Source organism: Aotus nancymaae, unplaced genomic scaffold (genome assembly GCF_030222135.1).
Source record: "Aotus nancymaae isolate 86718 unplaced genomic scaffold, 86718_ANA_hifiasm-v0.15.2.pri h1tg000006l, whole genome shotgun sequence".
Lineage (NCBI taxonomy): Eukaryota > Metazoa > Chordata > Mammalia > Primates > Aotidae > Aotus > Aotus nancymaae.
Genome location: NW_026988417.1, coordinates 73,292,380 through 73,317,367, shown reverse-complemented (window position 1 = coordinate 73,317,367; position 24,988 = coordinate 73,292,380). Strand labels below are relative to the sequence as shown.

General features: G+C 37.1%; 1 protein-coding gene across 2 annotated transcripts in view; it reads right to left on the bottom strand.

Moving 5' to 3' along the window:
* Window positions 1–24,988, bottom strand: part of CFAP299 (cilia and flagella associated protein 299) — a 622,065-nt gene that overhangs the window by 569,336 nt on the left and 27,741 nt on the right. For both annotated transcript variants that reach the window (XM_012447076.2, XM_012447077.2), the window contains exon 2: window positions 22,528–22,658. In XM_012447076.2, the coding sequence (XP_012302499.1) occupies window positions 22,528–22,658 (131 nt within the window). The remainder of the gene's footprint in view (window positions 1–22,527; window positions 22,659–24,988) is intronic.

Here is a 24,988-nt window from a genome sequence, read left to right as displayed (position 1 = left end):
TATACACCATGGAATACTATGCAGCCATAAAAAAAGATGAGTTCATGTCCTTTGCAGGGACATGGATAAAGCTGGAAACCATCATTCTCAGCAGTGACACAAGAACAAAAAACCAAACACCACGTATTCTTACTCAAAAGCGGGTATTGAACAATGAGAACACATGGACAGAGGGATGGGAACATCACACACTGGGGCCAGTTGGGGACTGGGGGGACTAGGGGAGGGATAGCAGGGGGTGGGGGCACTGGGGAAGGATAACATTAGGAGAAATACCTAATGTGGATGATGGGGGCATGGATGCAGCAAACTACCATGTCATGTGTAGACCTAAGTAACAATCCTGCACGATCTGCACAGGTACCCCAGAACCTAAAGTATAATTTTAAAAAAAGAAAAATAAAAGAAGAACAGTATGGCGGTTCCTAAAAAAATAAAAACTAAAAATATTATGATATAACAATCCCACTAACAGGCATATATGCAAAAGACTGAAAGCATGCTCTCAATGAAAGATTTGTACAACTATGTTAATAGTAGCATCATTCACAAAGGCCAAAAGAGAGAAGAAACCCCAGTGTCCAATAATAAATGAATGGATAAACAAAATGTAGTATATACATACAATGGAATATTATTCAGCCTCAAAAAGGAAGGAAATTTTTGTAGATGCTACAACATGGACAATCCTTGAGGACGTTAAGTAAGATAAGCCAGTCACAAAAAAAAAAGACAATATTGTGTGATTCTACTTAGATAAGGTACCGAGAGTAGTCAAATTCATAGAAACAGAAAGTAGAATAGAAGTTGCCAGGAGCTGAAGAATAAGCAAATGAGGAGTTGTTATTTAATGAGTATGAAGTTTTAGCTTTCCAAGGCGAAAAGCTCTGGAGATAGGGTGCACAACAAGGTGAATATAATTGACACTACTGAACTCTTCACTAAAAACGGTTAAGATGGTAAATTTAATGTTATATGTGTACTTTATCACAAATAAAAACAGAAATTATATTGTGTATATATATATGTATGTATATGATAATATTATATACTTAGGTTGCTCAATTGCTATATCACCACTGACCCAGCAATTTCACTTACGAGCAATTTTCGTAAGCATATAATTATACAATTGAAATAAGTTTTTAAAAGATATATGTAGGTGTAGGTTTTTGTAATGTGATTTTTTTAAATCATATATGTTCAAACGGCATAATTTAAGTCATTTATTTCTTAGGCTAGGCCACAGACATCATACATAGGACCCCATTGTCAATTCTGGCTAAACATTAGTGTTGCAAAATGACTGACAAATAGTCTTACTGCTACCTTGCTCATAATACATACAGAAACTGGCATTCTCAAGTCCTAAATCGGAAACTGATTAATCTACTATAATTGAAAACCTAATATTTAACAGGTGCTATGACTAATTCTGGTAAGACAGAGATGAGCAAAGAGAAAAGTTATTTGTTTATATGGAACTTAAATGCAGTTCAGGAGAAAAATCTTGCATATATTAATCAATCAATGCAAACAAAAATATCTAAAGTCATGTGTGACCTCAGAGAAAAATAAAATAGAGGAATGTTGTAGTATGTGACTGGGTGGCTGGTTTAGATGAACAGTTGGGAGAAGTGATGGAGAGATGACACAGGAACTAAGATTAGAATGACAAGAAGGAGCCAACATACAATGATGAATCAGACAGAAGAGATTTTCAAGCAGAAAGAATGGTAAATGCAAAGGGCCTGTGTTAGGAACAATCTTCATGTTCACTAAGGAATTAAAATCAGAGCTAATAGTTTGTATTGAAAAATAAAAGAACAAGATTCAAAACAACAGAATCATTTTAAACCTAGGGATAACAGTCTTGGAATCCACAAATAAATTATTTTCTATACCGTAGCTTCTTTGCTTGAAGATTATTTACTTATTGCAAAGAGCAACTATTTCTATTAAAAGGAAATTTTTTTAGCACCTATGTAAATAAATTTATTTATTGTTGTGGGCTTTTTCAAGGCTACTAGAGTTAAAACATTTTGAAATCACAGAGAAAAACTTTAAGTAGGAGTCCAGTTTTTTCTTAGGCTGAGAAAGTTTGTTATTGCTGCCCAAATCCAAGTGCAAAAACATTTTTGCTAATGTTGCAAATTCACTACTTAGAGAGAAAAGCCACCCAAACACACCTGCACCTTTTCAAAACTGATTTAATATCGTGTTAAATAAACATATTAAGGACATGAATGTTTAGTCACCAAAAGCTCCACTGCAAAATCTACTATTTAGAGTGAATTATACCAGCCACTTATATACTGATAAAGACAAACCTGCACTTCATGACATTTTTTCCAAACCAAAAATTGTCAGGTGGTACTCAGTGCTTATAATTTTACCTTAATATTGTTTTGGTCATATGACTTACATGATTGAAAATACATGGAATAATGTCTAAGGAAGAGGCTACATTCTGAAGGTAGAATATTTATTGTTCAATTTTATTATATGAGGCAAGAGAATATTGTTAGAAATCCAGAGAAGTTTGCTCTGACATCAGAAAGCTAGAGTCTTAATCCTGCCTCTTATTGGTTGTACAAATTTGGATATAAACTCTGTGTACTCATGTAGTAGTTTGTTTTCATGCTGCTGATAAAGACATACCTGAGACTGGGAAGAAAATGTCATTTAATTAGACTCACAGTTCCACATGGCTGGAAAGTTCTCAGAATCATGGTGGGAGGCAAAAGACATTTCTTACATGGTGATGCAAGAGAAAATGAGAGAGAGGCAAAAGGAGAAATCTCTGATAAACACATCAGATCTTGTGAGACATATTCACTATCACGAGAATAGCACAAAAAAGACTGGCCCCCATGATTCAATTACCTTCCCATTTGGTCCCTCCCACAACATATGGGAATTCTGGGATTCTCAAGTTGAGATTTGGGTGTGGACACAGCCAAACCATATCATTCCCTCCCTGATCCCTCCAAATCTCAGGTCCGCACATTTCAAAACCAATCATGGTTTCCAAACAGTCCCCCAAAGTCTTAACTCAGTTAAGCATTAACCCAAAAGTCCACGGTCCAAAATCTCATCTGAGACAAGGCAAGTCCCTTCTGCCTATGAGCCTGTAAAATCAAAAGCAAGCTAGTTACTGCAGGGGTACAAGTATTGGGTAAATATAGCCATTCCAAATGGGAGAAATTGGCCAAAACAAAGTAGTTACAGGGCCCAAGCAAGTCCAAAATCCAGAGGGGCAGTCAAATTTTAACGCTCCAAAATGATCTGCTTTGACTCCAAGTCTCACATCCAGGTCACACTGATGCAAGATGTGGGTTCCCATGGTCATAGCGGCTCTGCTCCTGTGGCTTTGCAGGGTATAGCCTCCCTCCTGACTTCTTTCACAGGCTGATTTTGAGTGTCTGTGGCTTTTTAAGTGCATGGTGCAAGCTGTCTATGGATCTACCATTCTGGGACCTAGAGGATGGTGACCTTCTTCTCACAGCTCTATTAGGCAGTGTCCCAGTAGGGACTCTGTGTGAGGGTTCTGACCCCACATTTCCCTTTCATACTGCCCTAGCAGAGGTTCTCCATGAGGCCCCTACCCCTGCAGCAAACTTGTACCTGGGCATTCAGGCATTTTAATTCATCTTCTGAAATCTAGATGGAGGTTCCCAAACCTCAATTCTTGACTTATGTATGCCCACAGGCTCAATACCATGTGGAAGCTGCCAAGACTTGGGGCTTCTACCTCTGAAGCCACAGACCAAGCTGTACATTGGGCCCTTTCAGCCACGGCTGGAACATCTGGGACACAGGGCACCAAGTTCCTAGGCTGCACATAGCATGGGAACACTGGGTCCAGCCCATGAAACCAATTTTTCCTTTTGGGTCTCTGGGCCTGTGATGAAAGAGGCTGCTGTGAGGGTCTCTGGCATGGCCTGGAGACATTTTCCCCATGGTCTTGGGGATTAATATTAGGCTCCTTGCTACTTATGCAAATTTCTGCAGCTGGCTTGAATTTCTTCCCAGAAAATGGGTTTTTCTTTTCTATCATATAGTCAGGCTATAAATGTTCCAAACTTTTATGCTCTGCTTCTCTTATAAAGCTGAATGTCTTTAATAATACCCAAGTCACCTTTTGAATGCTTTGCTGCTTAGAAGTTTATTCTGCCAGATACCCTAAATCATCTCTCTCAAGTTCAAAGTTCCACAAATCTCTAGAGCAGGGGCAAAATGCCACCAGTCTCTGCTAAAACATAACAGAGTCACTTTTACTCCAGTTCCCAACAAGTTGCTCATCTCCATCTGAGACCACCTCAGCCTGGACCTTATTATCCATATTACTATCAACATTTTGGGCAAAGCCTTTCAACAAGTCTCTAGGAAGTTCCAAACTTTCCCACATTTTCCTGTCTTTTTCTGAGCCCTCCAAGCTGTTCCCATCTCTGCCCAAAAAATTTCTTCTATATTTTCAGGTATCTTTTCATCAACGCCCAATTTGACTGGTACCAATTTACTGTATTAGTTTATTTTCATGCTGTTGATAAAGACATACATGAAACTGGAAAGAAAAAGAGGTTTAACTGGACTGACAGTTCCACTAGGGAGGCCTCAGAATCAGGGTGGGAAATGAAAGGCACTTCTTACATGGTGGCAGCAAGAGAAAATGAGGAAGAACCAGAAACAGAACCTCCTGATAAACACATCAGATCTCAGGAGACTTATTCATTATCACAGGAATAGCATGGAAAGACAAACCCCATGATTCAATTACCTCCCCCTGGGTCCCTCCCACAACATGTAGGAATTCTGGGAGATACAATTCAAGTTGAGATTTGGGTGGGGACACAACCAAACCATATCAACTCACTTTCCCCATTTATGAACTGGAGAAAATTTCATGTCTCTCAAAATGCCTGTAAACATTAAACCAGTTAGAACATGTAAACTGCTTCCTAGTTCCTGACACACATCAGCAAATGATAGTTAAAATACTACTACTATTATATCATATGCAAAATACACTTGTATAAGTCCTCTGTCAAATTATTCACAATTATATGTCTAATTGCATCTATATCAACAGATATACACAAAGAGAAAGAGAATATATAAAGTAAGTAAAGCATAAATTTAAAGTCATAATATTGCAAGTTGGCAAAAATCCAACAAATAGAGAAATTAAATTTTAATTAAAAGTCTAGTATTTCTATAATATTAATAAATTTCTAGTATATGATATATATCCTTTTACCCTCTTAAACCCAAAATAAAAGCCTTTGGTTTAGAATGTGTAAGTTATGCCAGATCAAGTAATTAGCCCACATCTGAAAACTGTCTCAACATTTAAATTTTAAAAAGAAATCAAACTACACAGGTCACTTATAATCACCTTGATTAAAATAAATCTACTACGAGGTTAATGTACACTAAAAAGAATTCATCACATAGTCCCCCTCCTTAATAGTAATACTAGTGCTAATAAAAAGCACTGTACAAATCCTTAGATTGCAATAACTGAATATCATAAATATAAAATGTATATATTATGCTTATTATCTCAGTGAATGTTTACAAAAAAATGATGGAGGCAAACATGGGTGTTTAATATTATGGTGTACTGAGCTGGCTTATAAAAAAAAAAACACATGAAGAAATTCTGTTTACACATCTCCTGACACCTCTTCCTATTATTTATTGAGTGCTGGAAATGAACATCTCTAACTCTAAAAGAGGCAAAGGACCATTGTAGTGTTTTTTTTTCACCCTTCCCTTAGACCAAACATACAGTTACATTTTAAAGATTTTTCCCATTAAATAGAAATAAAAACAAACACAAAAAATAATTTATCAACTAAGCAAATTAAGTGAGAATGCTGACAAATTTGACAATGATACGTAGCACTATGGAAGACATCTATTGATTTATTTACTTATTTCTCTCAGTGGTGTTTCTAAACATATTAAAAGATAGGAACAATAAAAGAAGGGAGAGAAAGACAGTATGTCTGTGTGTGTGTGTATGTGTGCAGAAAATAAATCTTTTTTAGGTTCTCTAGGCTTAGTCAAGTATTTTCTGTTAAATTATAATTAATGTCACCAATAACTTACGGAATAATTACATTGTGAACAATGTTTACTAGCATAGTTGTAAATGATTGATTCAATGAATTTATTAAAAATGAGCAGTTTCATGAGCTGGAATTTAATTTTAATACTTCAGTCCAAATTGTTAAAAAAAAAAATAGTAAGAAGCTTACTGCCACAGGTTTACTTATATTATCCCATTTTAAAATCAGATCTTTTATCTAATAACTTGAAATAATCAAGTTAGGACTCATTAAACATAATCTTTAAGCTTCTCCCTTAAACTTTATTTAACTCTTTCTCAAAATTCCAATGGAATTTTCATAGAAGTAGAAATAAAAATCATAAAGTTTCTATGGTACCACAAAAGACCCCAAATAGTGAAAGGAATCTTGAGCAAATAGAACAAAGCTAGAGGTATCACATTACCTGATTTCAAAACATATTAGAAAACAATAGCCATCAAAACAGCATGGTGCCAGCATAAAAACAGACATATAAACCAATGAACCAGAACAGAGAGCCCAGAAATAAATGCACATATTTATGGTCAATTGGTCTTTGAAGAAGGTGCCAAGAACACACATTGGGGAAAGAAAATTCTCTTCAAAAAGTGTTGTTCAGAAAACTGATTATCTGCATGCGAAAGAATGAAATTATACCCTTATCTCACCCTATAAATAAAAATCAACTCAAAATGGATTAATGGCTTATATGTAAGAAACTGAAACTGCAAAAATACTAAAGAAAATCATAGCTAAAAAGCTTCTTAATATTGGAGGAAGCAATAAATTCTTAGACATGTCCCAAAACACAGACAACAAAAGCAAAAACAGACAAATGGAACTGCATCAAATTAAAAAACAACAACAACTTCTGTACAGCTAATGAATGACTTACAGAATGAGAGAAAAAATATACAACCATACATCTGAAAAAGAATTAATATCCAAAATGTATAAGGAATTTACTCAATCACAAGAACCCTATTAAAAAATGGTCAAAGGATTGAATGAACATTTTTCAAAAGAAGAGATATGTATTAGTCCATTCTCACACTGCTATTATAAGTACTCAACACTGGGTAATGTATAAAGGGCAGAGGTTTAATTGACTCACAGTTCCACATGCCTTTGGAGGCCTCAGGAAACTTACAATCATGGAGGGAGGTGAAGGAAAAGCAAGTACCTTCTTCACAAGGCAACAGGAAAGAGAGCATGTGAAAGAGGAACTGTCAAACACTTATAAAACTATCAGAGCTCATGAGAACTCACTCACTATCATGGGAACAGCATGGGGAAAACAGCTCCCATGATCCAATAATCTCCCACCAGGTCTCTCCTTCAACGTGTGGAGATTATGGGGATTACAATTTGAGATGAGATTTGGGTGGGGACACAGAGCCAAACCACATCAACATACAAATGGTCAATAGGTACAGTCAGGCATCCCTTAATAACAGGAATACATTCTGAGAAATGTGTCACTAGGTGATTCTGTAGTTGTTTGAACATCATAGAGTGTAGTTACACAAACCTAGATGGAATTAACTATCACATCCCTAAGCTATATGATATAGCCTATTGCCCCAGGCTAAAAACATGAACAGCATATTACTGTACTGGATACTATAGACAATTGGAACACAATAGTAAGTATTTGCATATCTAAACAGAAAAGGCACTGTAAAAATATAGTATAAAAAATGAAAAATGACATACATGTACAGGGCACTTATGAATGGGGCTTGCAGGACTGGAAGTTGCTTTCAACAAGTTAGTGAGTCAGTGGTGAGTGAATGTGAAAGCTAAGACATTATTGTACTGTAAACTTTATAAACACTGCACTAGGATATACTAAATTTACACAGAATTGTTATTCTTTCTTAAATACTAAATTTACCTTAGCTTACTGTAACATTTTTACTTTATAAACCTAAAGTTTTTTACTTTTTTGACTCTTTTGTAATACATTTAGCTTAAAACAAAGAAACAAGGTACAGTTGCATGAAATATTTTCTTTTTTTATATCCTGATTCTCTAAGCATTTGCCTGTTTTAAAAACCTATATTTTATTTTTTGCTTTGAAAACTTTTTTGTTAAAAAATAAGATGTAAACACGCACATTAGCCTAATCCTACACAGGGTCAGGATCATCAGTATTACTGTCTTCCCTCTCTATGTCTTGTCCCACTGGAAAGTCTTCAGGGGTAATAACAGCCATAGTGATGTCATCTCCTATGATAACAATGCCTTCTTCTGGAATATTTCCTGAAGGACCTGCCTGAGGCTATTTTACATTTAAATTTTTTTTAATACATAGAAGGAGCACACTCTAAAATAATGATAAATAGTATAGTAAATACATAAACCAGTAAAATAATCATTTGTTAGTATTATCAAGTAGTATGTCCTATACACAATTGTAAATGTTACACTTTTTTTTTCATTTTTTAGATAGGGTCTGTGTTAGTCCATTTTAATGCCACTAATAAAGACATACCCAAGACAGGATAATTTATAAAGGGAAGAAGTTTAATTGACTCACAGTTCAGCATGGCTGGGAGGGCCTTAGGAAACTTATAATCATAGCAGCAGGGAAGAAAACACATCCTTCTTCACACGGCAGGAGCAAGGAGAAGTGTCAAGTGAAGGCAAGGAAAAGACCCTTGATAAAGCCATCAAATTTTGTAAGAACTCACTATCATGAGAACAGCATAGGGTAACCAACCCCTTGATCTAATCACTTTGCACAAGATCCCATCCCCAACACACAGGGATTACAATTCAAGATGAAGTTTGGGTGGGGACACAGTCAAACTATATTGTTCTGCCCCTGGCCCCTTCCAAATCTCATACCCTCACATTTCAAAACACAATCATGCCCTTCCAACAGTCCCCCAAAAGTCCAAGCCCAAAGTCTTATCTGAGATGAGGCAAGTGTCTTCTACCTATGAGCCTATAAAATCAAAAGCAAGTTAGTTACTTCTTAGATATAATGGGGGTACAGACATTGGGTAAATATACCTATTCTAAATGGAAGAAATTGGCCAAAATGAAAGGGCTACAGGCCAAAGAAAGGCCTAAAAGGCTGAAAAGAGCTAAGTCAGAAATCCAACATGGAAATCATATCTTAAAATTCCAAAGTAACTTTGGACTCCACGTCTCAAATCCAGGACACGAGGTCCAAAATGATCTCCTTTGACTCCATGTCTCACATCCAGGTCATGCTGATGCAAGAGGTGGGCTCCCATGGCCTTGTGCAGCTCCAATCCTTGGCTTTGTGGGGTATAGACCCCCTCTCAGGTTCTTCACTGGCTCGCATTGAGTGCCTATGGCGTGTGCCACCATGCCTGGCTAATTTTGTAATTTTTGTAGAGATTAGGGACTTACTGTGTTGCCCAAGCTGGTCTCAAACTCCTGGTATCAAGCAATACTCCCATCTTAGACTGCCAAAGTGCTAGGATTGAAGGCATGAGCCATCACACCAAACACTGTGCCATACTTTTATATGAGGCAGCACAGAATACAGTAGTTTGTTTACACCAGCATCACCACAAACATATGAGTATTATAGTGCACTATGACATCACTAGGAAGTAAGAATTTTTCAGCTCCATTATAATCACATAGGACCACCCTAGCGTATGCAGTCTGTCATTAGCCAAAATGTTGTTATACAGTGTGTGACTGTTTTAAAGAAGTGCTCAACATCACTAGACATCAGGGAAAGCAAATCAGAACCACGATGAAATAATACTTCACATCTGTCAGAATGGGTATTATCAAAAAGATAAAAGCTAACAAACTTTGGAAAGTATGTGGACAAAAGAGAATCCTTGCACACCATTGGTAGGAATATAACTTGGTATAGTCATTATGCAAAATACTATGAAGATTCTCAAAAAATTAAAACTAGAACTACCACATGATCCAGCAATCCAAGTTCTGACTATACAAGGAAATGAAATTAGCATGTTGAAAAGATATCTGCACTCCCATATTCATTGCAGCATTATTCACAAGAACCAAGATATAATCAATCTAATTGTCTATCAATAGATGGATGGATAAAGAAAATGTAGGGGAGATATATATACACACACACACACACACACACACACACACACACACACACACAAAGAGAGACAGAGAGAGAAGGTAATTATTCAGCCTATAAAATGAAGAAAATTCTATCTTCTGCAACATCACTGTGAACCTGGAGGACATTATGTTAAGTGGAATAAGCGAGGAACAGAAAGACAAATACTGTGTAATCTCACTTGTATATGGAAAATAAAATGTCAAACTCATAAAAGCAGAGAACAGATGGGGTTAAGGAAAAAGGGAAATCGGGAGATGTTGGTCAAAGGGTATACAGTTTCAGTAATTTAGAATGAGTAAGTTCTGGAGATACAATATATGATATAGCAACTATAATTAGCAACACCATAATATATACTTAAAATTTGCTAAGAAAGTAGACCTTAAATGTTCTCACCACAAAAAAAGGTATTGTGGTGGAAATGTATATAAGCTTGATTATGATAATCATTTCATAATGTATATGTATTTCAAAACATCACATTGTATATCATAAATATGTACAATTTTTGACAATTATACCTCAATAAATCTATGTTAATAAATCTGGAAAAATCTCTTTGATTGTCAATTATTAAACTTGAAACCACCAGGGGCTATGGAGACACTATGCTCCCATTTCAATTCCAGCTCTACTATGTGCTAATTGAACGATTTTAGACACTTTCTTTTCTTTTCTTTTTTAATTGTACTTTGGGCTCTGGGGTACATGTGCACATCCTGCATCCTGCAGGATTGTTGCATAGGTATATAGATGCCATGCTGGTTTGCTGTCTCCATCCCTCCACCTTGGCCTACATAAGGCATTTCTCCTGGTGTTATCCCTCCCTGTCCTCTCCGCCCCACTCTGTCCCTCCTCTCCCCTTGGCTCCCCTCCACCATCCCACCTAGCCCAGTGAGTATTGTTCCCTTCCCTATGCCCAAGTGTTCTCATTGTTCATCATCCACCTACGAGTGAAAACACGTGGTGTTTGGTTTTATGTTCTTATGTCAGTTTACTGAGAATGATTCATTCTAGATTCATCCATGTCTCTACAAAGGACAGGAACTCATCATTTTTTATGGCTGCATAGTATTCCATGGTGTATATGTGCCACATTTCTTTGTCAAGTCTATCACTGATGGGCATTTGAGTTGGTTCCTTTGCTATTGTAAACAGCACTGCAACGAACAATACCTGTGCATGTGTCATAATAGAACCATTTATAATCCTTTGGGTATATACCCAGTAATGGGATTGCTGGGTCAAATGGAATTTCTATTTCTAGATCCTTGAGGAATCACCACACTGTCTTCCATAATAGTTGAACTAATTTACACTCTCACCAACAGAGTAAAAGTGTTTCTTTTTCTCCACATCTTCTCCAGCATCTGTTGTCTCCAGATATTTTAATGATCGTCATTCTAACTGGTGTGAGATGGTATCTCAATGTGGTTTTGATTTGCATTTCTCTAATGAACAATGATGATAAGCATTTTTTCATGTGTTTGTTGGCTACATAAACGTCTTCTTTTGAAAATTGTCTGTTCATATCCTTCACCCACTTTTGAATGGAGTTTTTTTCTTGTAAATCTGCTATAATTCTTTGTAGATTCTGGATATTAGCCCTTTATCAGATGGGGAGACTGCAAAAATTTTTTCCCATTCTGTTGGTTGCCAGTTCACATTTATGATTGTTTCTTTTGCTGTACAGAAGCTCTGGAGTTTAATTAGATCCCATTTGTCTATTTTGGCTTCTGTTGCCATTGCTTTTGGTGTTTTAGTCATGAAGTCCTTGCCTGTGCCTATGTCCTGAATGATGTTGCCTAGGTTTTCTTCTAGGATTTTTATGGTGTTAGTTCTTATGTTTAAATCTTTAAGCCATCTGGAGTTAAGCCAGTTTTCCCAACACCATTTATTAAACAGGGAATCCTTTCCCTATTGCTTGTTTTTGTCTGGTTTGTCAAAGATCAGCTATTTGTAGATGTGTGGCATTGCTTCTGAGGCCTCTGTTCTGTTCCACTGGTCTATATCTCTGCTTCGGTAGCAGTACCATGTGGTTTTGATACCAGTACCATGCTGTTTTGATTACTGTAGCCTTGTAGTATAGTTTGAAGTCAGGTAGCATGATGCCTCCAACTTTCTTCTAAAGATGTGACCATGTCCAGTATTCACCATAGCAAGTATTCATTGCAATGATTCTCTTCTCCCCCAAGGAGACCAATGGGCATTTACTCAAATGAGTACACATTAAGGAAAATGTAATATTCACACAGTTAACAGACTACTGAATGCAGCATTCATGCTGAGACTGGTATCTAAAGATCCAAAGCTTCGCTGTGGTCCCACTCTTACAATGGAAACTCATGGAGGTCAGAAGAGAAATGGAGCCCTGGCCAAACACTGGTTTATGCTAGGTCCACTGGTCTATGCAACCATTCAGGGATCTCTGACTGAAATGTCTAATTCAGATTGTCATACTTGGCAGCTGGTACAACCCCCATGTTGAATCCTAAAGCATAACTATAGACTACCACAAGCTCCTCCAAGTAGTAGTCCTGATTGCAGTTGCAGTGCTACTTGCTGGAAAAGACTAATGTGGCTTCAGATAGTTACTATGTACCTATTGATTTGGTGAATAAGTTCTTTTCTACTCCAATTAGGAAATAAAGTCAAAATCAGTTTGAATACACATGAAACAGACAATAACATGTACTTACTATTTTGCCTTAGAGCTATGTTTATTCTCCTGTTCTCTGTCATAGTGAAACTGAGGCTGGTTGGACATCCCACAGAACTTCATACTGATTGATTCCATCAGTGACATCACACTGATTGGAAAGGATGAAAAGAGATGGGTAGTACATGGCTTTCAAAAGGCATGGTCACTCCAGAGGAGGGCAGATAAACCCTACAAAGCTCTGGGGTCCTGCCATTTCATACATTTTCCCTGGTATACTACAGCCTTACTCAATGTGTTAGTTGTCTAGGACTGCTATGACAAAGTATCACAGAGAGGATGGCTTAAAATGGAAATGTATTGTCTTGCAAGTCTGGACTTTGCCTTTTCTCCTCCTTGGCCTTAGCCAACACTACTATTTAGGGACTTATTGAATGCCTGCTACAGAAGCATCAAATCCAATACAATGTTGCATCCTAATCAGGGAACCCATTCACATTGTTTGAATCTGCATCCTCATCAAGTCTCATGTCAAACTGTAATCCCCAGTGTTGGAGGTGAAGTCTGCTGGGAGGTGACTGGATCGTGGGGGCAGATTTCCTCATTGGTACTGTCCTTGTGACAGTGAGTTTTTGTGAGATCTACTTGCTAAAAAATGTGCGGCACCTCCCCCATCTCCCTCCTCCTGCTAGGGCCATGTGAAGTGCCAGCTTCCTCTTTATCTTTCAGCATGATTGTAAGTTTCCTGAGGATCGAGGCCTCTCCAGAAGCTAAGCAAATGTTTCCCTGCTGCCTATACAGCCTGCAGAATCATGAGCCAATTAAACTTCTTTTCTTCATAAATAACCCAGTCTCAGGTATTTCTTTATTGGAATGCAAAAATGGACTGATATAGAAAATTGGCACTAGGTGTTGGGTATTGCTATAAAGACAACAAAAAATATGGAATCAACTTTGGAACTGGGTAATGGGCAGAGGTTTTAAACTAGATAATGGGAAAAATGTGGAGGACCCAGAAGAAGACAGGAAAATGAGGTCAATCTTAAGGCTTCCTAAAGACTTATTGAATGATTGTAACCAAAATGCTGATAGTGATATGAACAGTGAAGGCAGACTGAAGTAGTCTCAGATTGAAATAGGCAACTTACTAGAAACTAGAGCAAAGATCACTTTTGTTATATTTTAGTAAAGAATGTGGCTGCATTGTGCCCTGGCTCTAGAGATCTGTGGAACTTCAAACTTGAGAGTGTTGATGTAGGATATCTGGCAGAAGAAATTTCTAAGTGCCAAGCATTCATGATATGTCCTAGATGCTTGTAACAACCTATGTTCATAGGTATGAGCAAAGATATAACCTAAAACTGAAACTTACATTTAAAAGAGAAGCAGAGCACAAAAGTTTGGAAAATTTGCAGCCTGGTCATGTGGCAGAAAAGAAAAACTCATTTTCGGGGCAGAAATTCAAGCAGTGTGTAGAAATTTGCATAACAAAAAGGAGCCAAGTGCTAAGACCCAAGACAATGGGGAAAAGGCCTCAAAAGGCATTTCAGAGACCTTCGTGGCAGTCCCTCCCATCACAGACCTGGAGGTCTAGGAGGACTGAATAATTTTATGGGTTAGGCCCAGTGCTCCACTACCTTGTGCAGCTTCAAGACACCAGTCCCTGCATCCCAAACCCCAACTCCAGCTCCACCTATGGCTCAAAAGGGCCCACGTATAGCTCGAGCCACTGCTCCAGAGGAAGAAAGCCATAGCCTTGATGCCTTTAATCCGGTGTTAGGACTGCAAGTGCACAGAATGTAAGAGTTGAGGCTTGAGAGCCTTGATCTAAATTTCAGAGGATGTATGAAAAAGCCTGAATGTCCAGGCAAAAGCCTGCTGCAGGGGCAGAACCCTCCTGGAGAACCTCTTCTAGGGTAGTAAGGAAGGGAAATGTGGGGTTAGAACTCCCACATAGAGCCCCCATTGGGGCGCTGCCTAGTGGAGGTGTGAGAAGAGGGCTACCATCCTCCAGACCTCAGAGTGGTAGAACCACGAAAAGTTGCACCCTGCACCTGGAAAAGCCACAGGCACTCAACACCAGCACGAGAGAGCAGCTTCGGGGGTGAATCCATAAAGCCGTGGGGGTGGAGCTGCTCAAGGCCTTAGGAGCTACCTTGCATCAGCATGCTCTGGTTGTAAGACATGGGGTTAGGGGAGATTATTTTGGAGCTTTAAGGTTTAATGACTGCCCTGCTGGCTTTCAGACTTGCATGGGCCTGTAGCTCTTTTCTTTTGGCCAATTTCTTCCTTTTGGAACAAGAGTATTTACCTAATGCCTATCCCCCATTCTATCCTAGAAGTAACTAACTTGTTTCTGATTTTACAGGCTCATAGGCAGAAAGAATTGTTTAGTTTCAAGATGAGACTTGTTTCAGATGAGAATTTGGACTGTGGGCTTTTGAGTTAATGGTGGAATGAATTAAGACTTTGGGGAACTATTGGGAAAGCATGATTGTATTTTGCAATGTGAGAGAGACATGAGATTTGGAGAGCCCAGGGGCAGAATAATATGGTTTGACTCTTTGTCCTCACCAAATCTCATGTCAAATTATAATCCCCAGTGTTGAAGGTGGAGCGTGGTGGGAGGTGATCGGATCATGGGGTCAAATCTCCCCTTGGTACTCTCCTTGCAATAGTGAATTATCATGAGATCTGGTTGTTTAAAAGTGTGTGGTACCTCCCCACCTTTCTCTTCCTCCTGCTCTGGCCATGTAAAGTGCCAGCTTCCTCTTCACCTTCCACCATGATTGTTAAGTTTCCTGAAGCCTCCTCAGAAGCTGAGCAGATACTGCCATGCTTGCTGTACAACCTGCAGAATCGTGAACCAATTAAATCTCTTTTCTTTACAAACTATCCAGTCTCATCTATTTCTTTATAGCAGTGTAAGAATAAACTGATATATCCATTGTATAGCAAAAAGGTACAGGAGAGTGCTCATGAACATGGGATCCTCCGGTCATATTATGCATGCACTATCCAGAAGCTGTCAGCTAAAAGTGTTAGAATATCCACTGAAGACACCACTCCCAGCTCAGCAACAATACAGTTCAAAATTGAGAAAAGAAAACCCCATTTTCAGGGCAGAAATTCAAGCAGTCTGCAGAAATTTGCAGAATAAAAAGGGATCCAGGTGCTAATAGCCAAGATAATGGGGAAAAGGCCTCAAAGGGCATTTCAGAGATCTTTGTGGCATGCACTAGAATACTCACCAAGGAAAACAGCAAGTGTCTCACTGAACTACAAGCTATGGCTGCCACCTAGGCACCTTGGGCATCTCGTGTCCAGGAAGCAGCAGGCAAGAAGAGGAGACATGATCTTATGAAGAGTAACTGATGCTGATCAGCAAAAAGAATGGCATCAGTTACAGAATGGGGATAGGGAAGAATACATGACAAATTCAGGTGAGCCACCTGGACATCTGTTCATATACTTTTCCTAAATTTTAAAGAGAATGACAAATGTATCAACATGGGCCTGAGTAGAGGAGGATGACAAGGGCCTCAGGCCATTTATGAATAAGGATTTTGGGTTGCATCACAGAACCCTGGAAAGATGACAGACAAAGGCAGGAGATTTAGAATGGATAGTGGAACAGGGAGATTATGAAATGATAGGGGCTATAGCTCCTCCCATTGACTTTATTGTGAGTTTCCTCTCATGAAGAGAGGCGTCTGTGCTTCAGAGGAACTGCTCTATGTGCACATAAACTAGATCTGTATTTCACAAGATACATCACTCAGTTATACCTTGTATAAAGGAATTTCTGCCAGCTGTGAGGCGCCTGGTGAGCTGACAGCCTCCAGCTTTTAACTCTTTCAAGATCTGCCTCAACTTTTCTTAGTGATCCCCAGTCAATGAGTACAGCGGAGGTACTAAGTCCTGGTTATTTCATCCCATGTGGGATAACTTGTAGTGCAGAGCTCTCCACTGTGCTGGGTGAGTCTCTGAAAGTTTGAGGTTAGGGTTCTGACCCTGCTCAGTCCTGCTTCCTCACTTTTCTTTTCACAGGTGTTGCTTTCCCAACAAACCTTGTGCACTCCTAACTCTCGTTGTCTGCTTCCTGGAGATGCTAATCTGCAACAAATCACAATTGCATTGTTTTGGTTTGAAAGCAACAAACCATGAGAATAACTAAAAATACGATACTTGAAACTAAGCAAAAAGTTAAAACTATTTCACTGAACACTTAAAATATATAAATTTTCTCATTTAATTTTCAAATATATTGTATTCAGTTTCTATCATAAAATGATATGCAAAAATAAAACAAAGTTAACAAGATAAAGCCATTCTTATATAAAACAAACTCTAGCATTTTATCCAACTCATTACCATAATTTTTTTAAAGATTTGGGGTCTCCCTATGTTGTCTAGGCTGGTCTTAAACTCCTAGGCTCAAGCAATTCTCCCATATCAGCCTCCCAAAGTGCTCATCTCCATAAAATTAAAAGTATTTTATAAGTGAATAGATAGTTCCACCTCCTACAGTTAAAAACAAATTAAAGAAGATAACTATAAATTATATCAGAAAGTAGAATTTAAAAGATGCTGAATTAATTAGATTGAACGGCATAAGAAAGGCTGGGGATTTTTCCAGCTTTTACATTTAATTCCAGATATACTTGAGGATAAAGGGCATAAGAACCTTACTCTAAATCACTATAGAAATTCTCTTCATCAAGCACAAAAAGACCATATGGATCCATGTTGACAGCATCTGAAACTCCTATCAAGTGAATCCTGACAGTAATTTACAAAGACTCATCTCAAAATCTTCCAGAAAGATGGCAATAGCTAACCAGTATAATTATCGAATCCATCAGGGCTACCACTTATTACAATCATTTGCATTTCGGATGCTCTGCTCTAGTAAAATAAGGTTATTATCTCAGAACCAGTTTTAAGAGGGGTGAATTTATTTCCCAATAAGATAAGGTGACCTATAGTGAAGAAACTGATGATCTTACAAGCTCATCAAGGAAAGTATCCAGCCTGAGGGATGACTAAGTTATAACTACCAACTAGGGTCCAGGAACCCAGTAGTTAATGTGTGTCACAAACATTGAAGTTCCTTCTCTCCACCACATGGCAATCAGCTGAACTTCTCACTATAAATAGAAATTCTCTGGCACTTATGCAAGAAAACCATGGCCAGTCCCTGGGAAAGAGAATTCCCTGTCCTGACAAATAGGCATCAGCTAAATTACTCCCATCCGTTTTTCCAACCTCTATAGCTTCTGTATTATGGCTACTATAACCAGTGGCATGAATTTCAGTGGAGAAAAAATGAGAGATGTTTACATTATAGTGGAGCAGAGATCATTTTGAAGCAAAGGATGAGGAAGCCAGAAGAATGAAAAATCTACTCTATCCCCCTGACCCTGTCCCACATCATCTCCTTGGATACTAACCCAATAAATGTGGAAATTGGTACCTCTAGTTGATATAGCTTTTGGAGAAAGAAAGGCCTTAGTGAAGGAGCAGGTACAAATTAAGACAAAAAAATAAAGAAAATAATTCATGAATAAGGGGAGTTTATCATAGGATCAAGGCAAAATGGATATGTTTACTCTTTTTAAACTGAAATTTAAATCACATACTATAAATTCACCCTTTTAAGGTACACAATTAAATGGCTTTTAGTATATTTATAAATTTATGCAATTATCACCAATATCTTATAATAAATTTTATCACATCAAGAAGAAACCCCATATTCATGGATAGTCGTTGTCCAATCTCCCTTCCATCCAGCCCTTGGCAACCATGAATCTACTTGTCTCTATAGATTTACTGATCCTGGACATTTTATATAAATGGTACCATGCAATATGTAGTCTTTTTTTTTCTAGCCTCTTTTGCTTAGCCTAATGTGTTCAAGGTTTTCTCATGTTGTTGCATGTAACACTGTTTGACACTTTTTGATGACTGAATAATATTTTATTACACTTAGGAAGCAAATTTTTTATCCATTCACCAGTTGTTGGGTTGGACAACTTCCACCTTTTAACTACTATGAATAATACTGCCATTGACATTTGTGTATGAGTTTTTAAGTGGACTTAGGTTTTCAATTCCCTTGAATATGTAGTTGGTAGAATTGCTGACTCAAGTGGTAACTCTACATTGAACTTTTTGAAGAACTGCCAAACTGTTTTCCATTTTCCATTCCTACCAACAATGTAATGCCTTTCATCTCTCTAGTCCTCAAGCTTCTTGAGGGTGAGAACTAAGTCTTGTGTTCTATTGTATCCCCAAGAGCCTATAGCACAGAGCCTAATGCATTATGGTTTTCTATAATTGTGAATGAATGGATGAATAGCAGCCCAAAATAATTTTTTAACATTTTTGCCTTCTTCTGGAACATCCCTAAGCAAAATATATACTCCTGATATCTTTAACTTTCGTCTCTCCAGACTCTTTCCCCTATGAAGCTATTATGAATAATTAACATACTCCTAGATACCAGCACTTCTTGAAACAGATGGTCTGTGATTGCTAGACCAAAGGATTGAGATCTACTTGGAGTTGCTCACCTGTGCATTAAAGAAGTTAATTTAAGATGATCTGATAGTGGAACCAAGTGTTTCGAAGTTGCCAGCTAGCAGGCAGTCAGATGTTCATGCACATTTTCAAAGTGATCCTCCAACAAATATAGGTAGAGAACGTATTTGACTCTAGGACACCATCTGCTGGCCCTGCTGTCAACAACACTAAATGAACCTGGAAAGGAATGGACTCCCACATGGGGCAAAAGGCAACATATGGTACCCATCCCATTACAAAGGCGACCAGAGGAGATCTGCAGATGAAAGGGCCTTCAAATTCTAGCAGCTCTGAATGGGGATTAGTCTCCCAAAACTGACTCATAAGTAGCCTACAGCTCTGATGACTTCCAGCTCTGACCAGTTAAAGAGACTATTGCATGAAGGAAATACCTACTTTGATCCTCAAACACAAAATGGACATGTGATATGGATAGAACTCACACTTTAAACATGAATAACTCCTCTTAATATTAAATAGATTATATCACTTACAAAATCGCATAGGAATTTACACAAATTCCTTGTAAAATCTCACAAAAATATTTCCACTTCCATTCCTGATAGACGTTTATTGATTCTCACAAAAAACAAAAGATTCTCCCTGATGTTTTACATAAGACACATTTCACACATTACATTGTACACATAACATTTGCATCATTTCAATCCAAGAATAGAAGTTGATAGTGAATGACTATGTTCAGTAAATTCCTGAGATTTTATTGTGTGTGATAAGCAGAATGCTTATCAAATTACGTGTGATAAGTAGAATGCTCCTTTCTCACATTAATGGGATTAAGGATGTCCATTCTCTAATCTTAAGAACTGTGAATATGTTGTATTACATACCAAAAGGTCCTTTACTACATGAACACTTTTCAAAAGAAGACATACATGCAGCCAACAAACATATAAGAAAATGCTCAACATCACTGATCATTAGAGAAATGCAAATCAAAACCACAATGAGATACCATTTCATGCAAGTCAGAATAGTAATTACTAAAAAGTAAAAAACAACAGATGTTGGCAAGGTTGTAGAGAAAAAGGAACACTTTTATAAAAGCTGCTGGTGGGACTGTAAATTATTCAACCATTGTGTGGCAATTCCTCAAAGACTTAGAGACAGAAATAGCATTTGACCCATCAATCCCAATACTCGGTATATACCCAAAGGAATATAAATCATTCTATTACAAAGATACATGCATGTATATGTTCATTGCAGCACTGCTCACAATAGCAAACACATAGAATCAACACAAATGTCCATCAATGATAGATCGAATAAAGAAAATGTGGTACATATACACCATGGACTAATATGCAGCCATAAAAAGAATGAGAGTATGTCCTTTGCAGGGACATGGATGGAGCTGGAAGCCGTTTTCCTCAGCAAACTAACACAGGAGTAGAAAACCAAAGACTGCATGTTCTCTCGTCGAAGTGGGAGCTAAATGATGAGAACACATGGACAGGATGTATTGAGGGGAACAACACACACTGGGGCCTGCCAGAGTGGGGCTTGGATGAAAGGAGAGCATCAGGAAGAATAGCTAATGGATGGTGGGCTTAATACTTAGGTGATGGGATGATCGGTGCAACAAACTACCATGGCACATGTTCACCTATGTAACATACCTGTACATCCTGCACATGTACCGCTGAACTTAAAAGTTGAAGAAAAAACACACACACACAAAGGGCCTTTGCTGATGATATAATAAATGTTATAGACTTTAAAACAGGGGTATTATCCTGGATCATTATACAGGTCCAGTGTAATCACACATGGCCTTAAAAGGAGTGATATTTCTTTGACCAGAGTCAGGAAAGAAGCTTCTTAAGAGGAAGTTGGAAAAAATCTGAAGAGTCAGGGGTCTTGACCCACTGTTGCTGGAGATAGTGGGAAAGCTTAAAAAGAAATGTGAGCAGCCTCTAGGAGCAAAGACCAGCCCCCAGATGACAGCCAAGAAAGTGGGGAGCTCAGCCCTATATCATAAGGAATTGAATTTGGCCAACAACCTAATTGAACATGGAGGCAGTCTGATCCTCAGAATCTCCAGACAAGAATGCCATTCAGCCAACATGAGAATTTCAACCTTGTGATATACTAAGCAGAGGGCCCAGCTGAGCCACACTGTACGTACAAAACAATAAAGAAAGGTGTTTTAAGTCACCAAATTTGCAGTATTGTGTTATAGCAGCAATAGAAAACTAATATATTCCCAAATATTAGTATGTTAAACTTCAGTATACTGTGGTTTTGAAACACAATTACCACTAGAATAGTCACTTCCAATTGCATATTCCCAGGACCAAGGCACATTCCACTACCAAATGTTGCTGTTTATAATGAGTACATGGGAAATTTATGCTCATTAATTATTGGGTAGTTTTAAAGATGTTATCTAATAATAATACACTGATTTTTAAGTAATTATCCCCAACATTTATACTTTAATGATGCATTTTTAAAAATGAAATAGATTATTACTTTGTTAACTAGTCAAGTCTTTATAAGGTTGTCTTACAAGTTTGGTGCAGTTCACTTTAGGAATATATCTCTTTCATTATATGTTTTAGTATATTTTATAGATTTATTTTTAACATAATCACATATTATATACTAATATACATAAATTGGTCATATAAACAATAGTGATTATCAATAAAGTTGAATAAATTAATGCTTAGAAAAATGTGAGAACATAAATGATACTTAAGATTTACAGACCTCAAAGTACAAAGAATTCTAAGGCAAAAGTCACTCATATTTTTAGCATATAAATATATAAAACTAATAACATCGAGTTACTTTTTAACAAGACTTTATTGGTATGATGACATATTTTGGTATTTATATTTCTTAAATTAGTAGCTTGAAGTTGCACGTGGCTTTATTGCAAGCACATTACAGTTGCTTCAGTTGCTCATCTGCAGAACAAATACATGCTTAAGATATGCCAAGTTTTACCTGCTCCAGCCAGTGCTTCTAAATTAAACAATCTAAACAAAATTGAATTATTCTAGAGATCTGGAATATACCATAAAATCTGGATATGGAACATGGACACTTACTTTTTCTGAGCTCTTTCAGCCAGCCTTGCAATCTCTATAGATGCTTTCCTTGCTTCAAAATCTTTCCTTTTTACTCTCTCTCCAGTCCCTCGGTGACCTAGCTCCACCAACTGGCGGGCCAGGGTTTCATCCTAAAGAGAAAACTGTTAGATCAGTGGGCAAATGAGACATATTACTTTTACTTACGTACATCTTACATCTGCAATGTATATCAAGCAATTACTTTAAATAAAAAATTAAATTTATTTTAAAACTATACATTATCTATTAGATATAAAAAATGAAGTTTTCTAATAATACATTATACAAATCTGATTTGGTCTTTCTTTCCCATATATTTAAGATAAAAAAAAGAAAATGTCAATTGTTAACTTTTCTCTAAGAGATTAGAGGACAAAAGTCCGTTGTGTTTTTAATCAATTTATGAGAACAGCTGTAGGTAATTAATTTAGTATCTTTAAAACAATAAAACTAGAGACAATGGTGGTCATACACGAAAGACTTTTTAAAAACAATGGCAAAAGAAAAAAAAAGAGAGAAAGAGAGAATCAGACTGCTTTCAGAGAGTTCAGTGTTTCAAAGCCTTACTCTCTTCAAGTCAATTAACTGATGGCACAGAATATTATAACTTCAAATGCAAAATAAAGAGATCAGAGGAATTTCTTACTTAACCATGAAGATTGTTTCCACATAATGTTGGTACCAATAAAAACAGGAAAGTAGAAAACCAAGATCACCAACAAATCTCAAATTGAAAAAAAAAATTCCCACAGTATTTTAGGCCTTAAACTTTTCTTACTTTAAGAATTATCACATACATTTTTGTCAGTTGCATGGTATACTTTAAAAAAATTGTTTTCTCATTATTTGATGAGGTACCATTTTCCATAAAGTTATTAGCATAAAGATTAAACTGTTAAACAACAGTATTTATATATTAATAATGGCCATTATCATTTTAATTAAATGTAAAATATCTAAAACATGATGAAAACAGAATCTATTTTATTAGTATGAACACTCAATTAGTATATCACTGTTAAATGCAAGAACTGTCTGATAGTTAAAAGAGAAAACTTAAGATGTCTAGTTGTCTATTCCAACCATAGTGGTTGAAGTCATAAGTATTCAAACAAAATAAACAATTATATACTGTAAGCCTAGAAACCTACCACTTTTCTTTTATAAGCATTAAAAGCAAATACTAAACTCTATGTAGCAATGTGTACACATTTGCCAAATGATAACAATGCAAAGCAACAGGTCTTGGAAAGCCCAAGGCTATTATTCTTGTTTCTGAGACATTCCCTTACTTAATAGATTTCTCTATTCCTGTACCATTTAGTGTGAACCACAAAACTGAGCAAATACCTCCACCTAGTGGAATTAATCTTTATAAGATAAACCAATGCAGATTTGGGGATTAATTCACAAAAGTGAGATCATTTGAGTAAGAATTTTCTTAAATACATTACTAAAAGTGAGTTTGTAGAAAGGTCTTTCAGCTCGGTGAGGTTGTTGGACTCTTTCGTAGGAATATAAATTCCTTGTGGTCAGTATAGAATTTTGTGTAACAAAGATTACTTACAATTTGCTATATTTACTCACGGAGTGAATTTTATATCCCTGTATGCTCTATCTGGGTTACACAAAATCATTTGAATAATTCTGGACTCGCCAATGCTAAACTATATTTCAACAAATGGCATGATCTATTGAGAAAACAAGCAGAAAGTCTATATTGATTGCCTCACTTACCATTATCATGCCCTAAGCTGGTGGAATCATAAGTCATCTGTCCATTATGACAACATATTTCTTACATGTTTCAAAATATCCTAATTAAGAGTAAAGCTACTAGCCCAAAGGAAGAACAATGCCCAAGTTTATCCCAGGAATCTGAGCCTTGCTTGGGGGATTTGGCTTAAAATGAAATCTTGACTTGCATATTCTAACACAACTTTTTCCCAACCTCCAGAATAATGTCTTTAAGGGACACAAAGAAAGACAAAGTCTCAAAGACAAACTCTAAGGTTTGGCAGCTTTCATATTCCCAGAATCCATAAGAATTTTCTGTCAAATACAAGGTAGATAGACTTGAATTGGAAAATAAAATCTATAGGTCCACTGGAAAGTTTGTTTTTTAAAAGATGCATATCCTTTCTACATTATCTGCCCTAGGATTCAGAAATGTGAAATCTATAATAATCAGAAGGCTAGTGGCTGGCCACTCGCCTCACAACTAAATGAGTGCTACTAATTTCATTTTATCTATTTCTACTTACAAGAGTAATACATTATTGTTGTGGAAAATCTAGGAATATAAGACAAACACATCATTCACATCATATATCACTATGATCTTATCATTCAGAGATAATCACTGACATCTTGGGGTATAGCCTGTCAATCTTTGCTCTTGACATGTGTTGGAATTCTTTAAACAAAAGTAGTATCATGA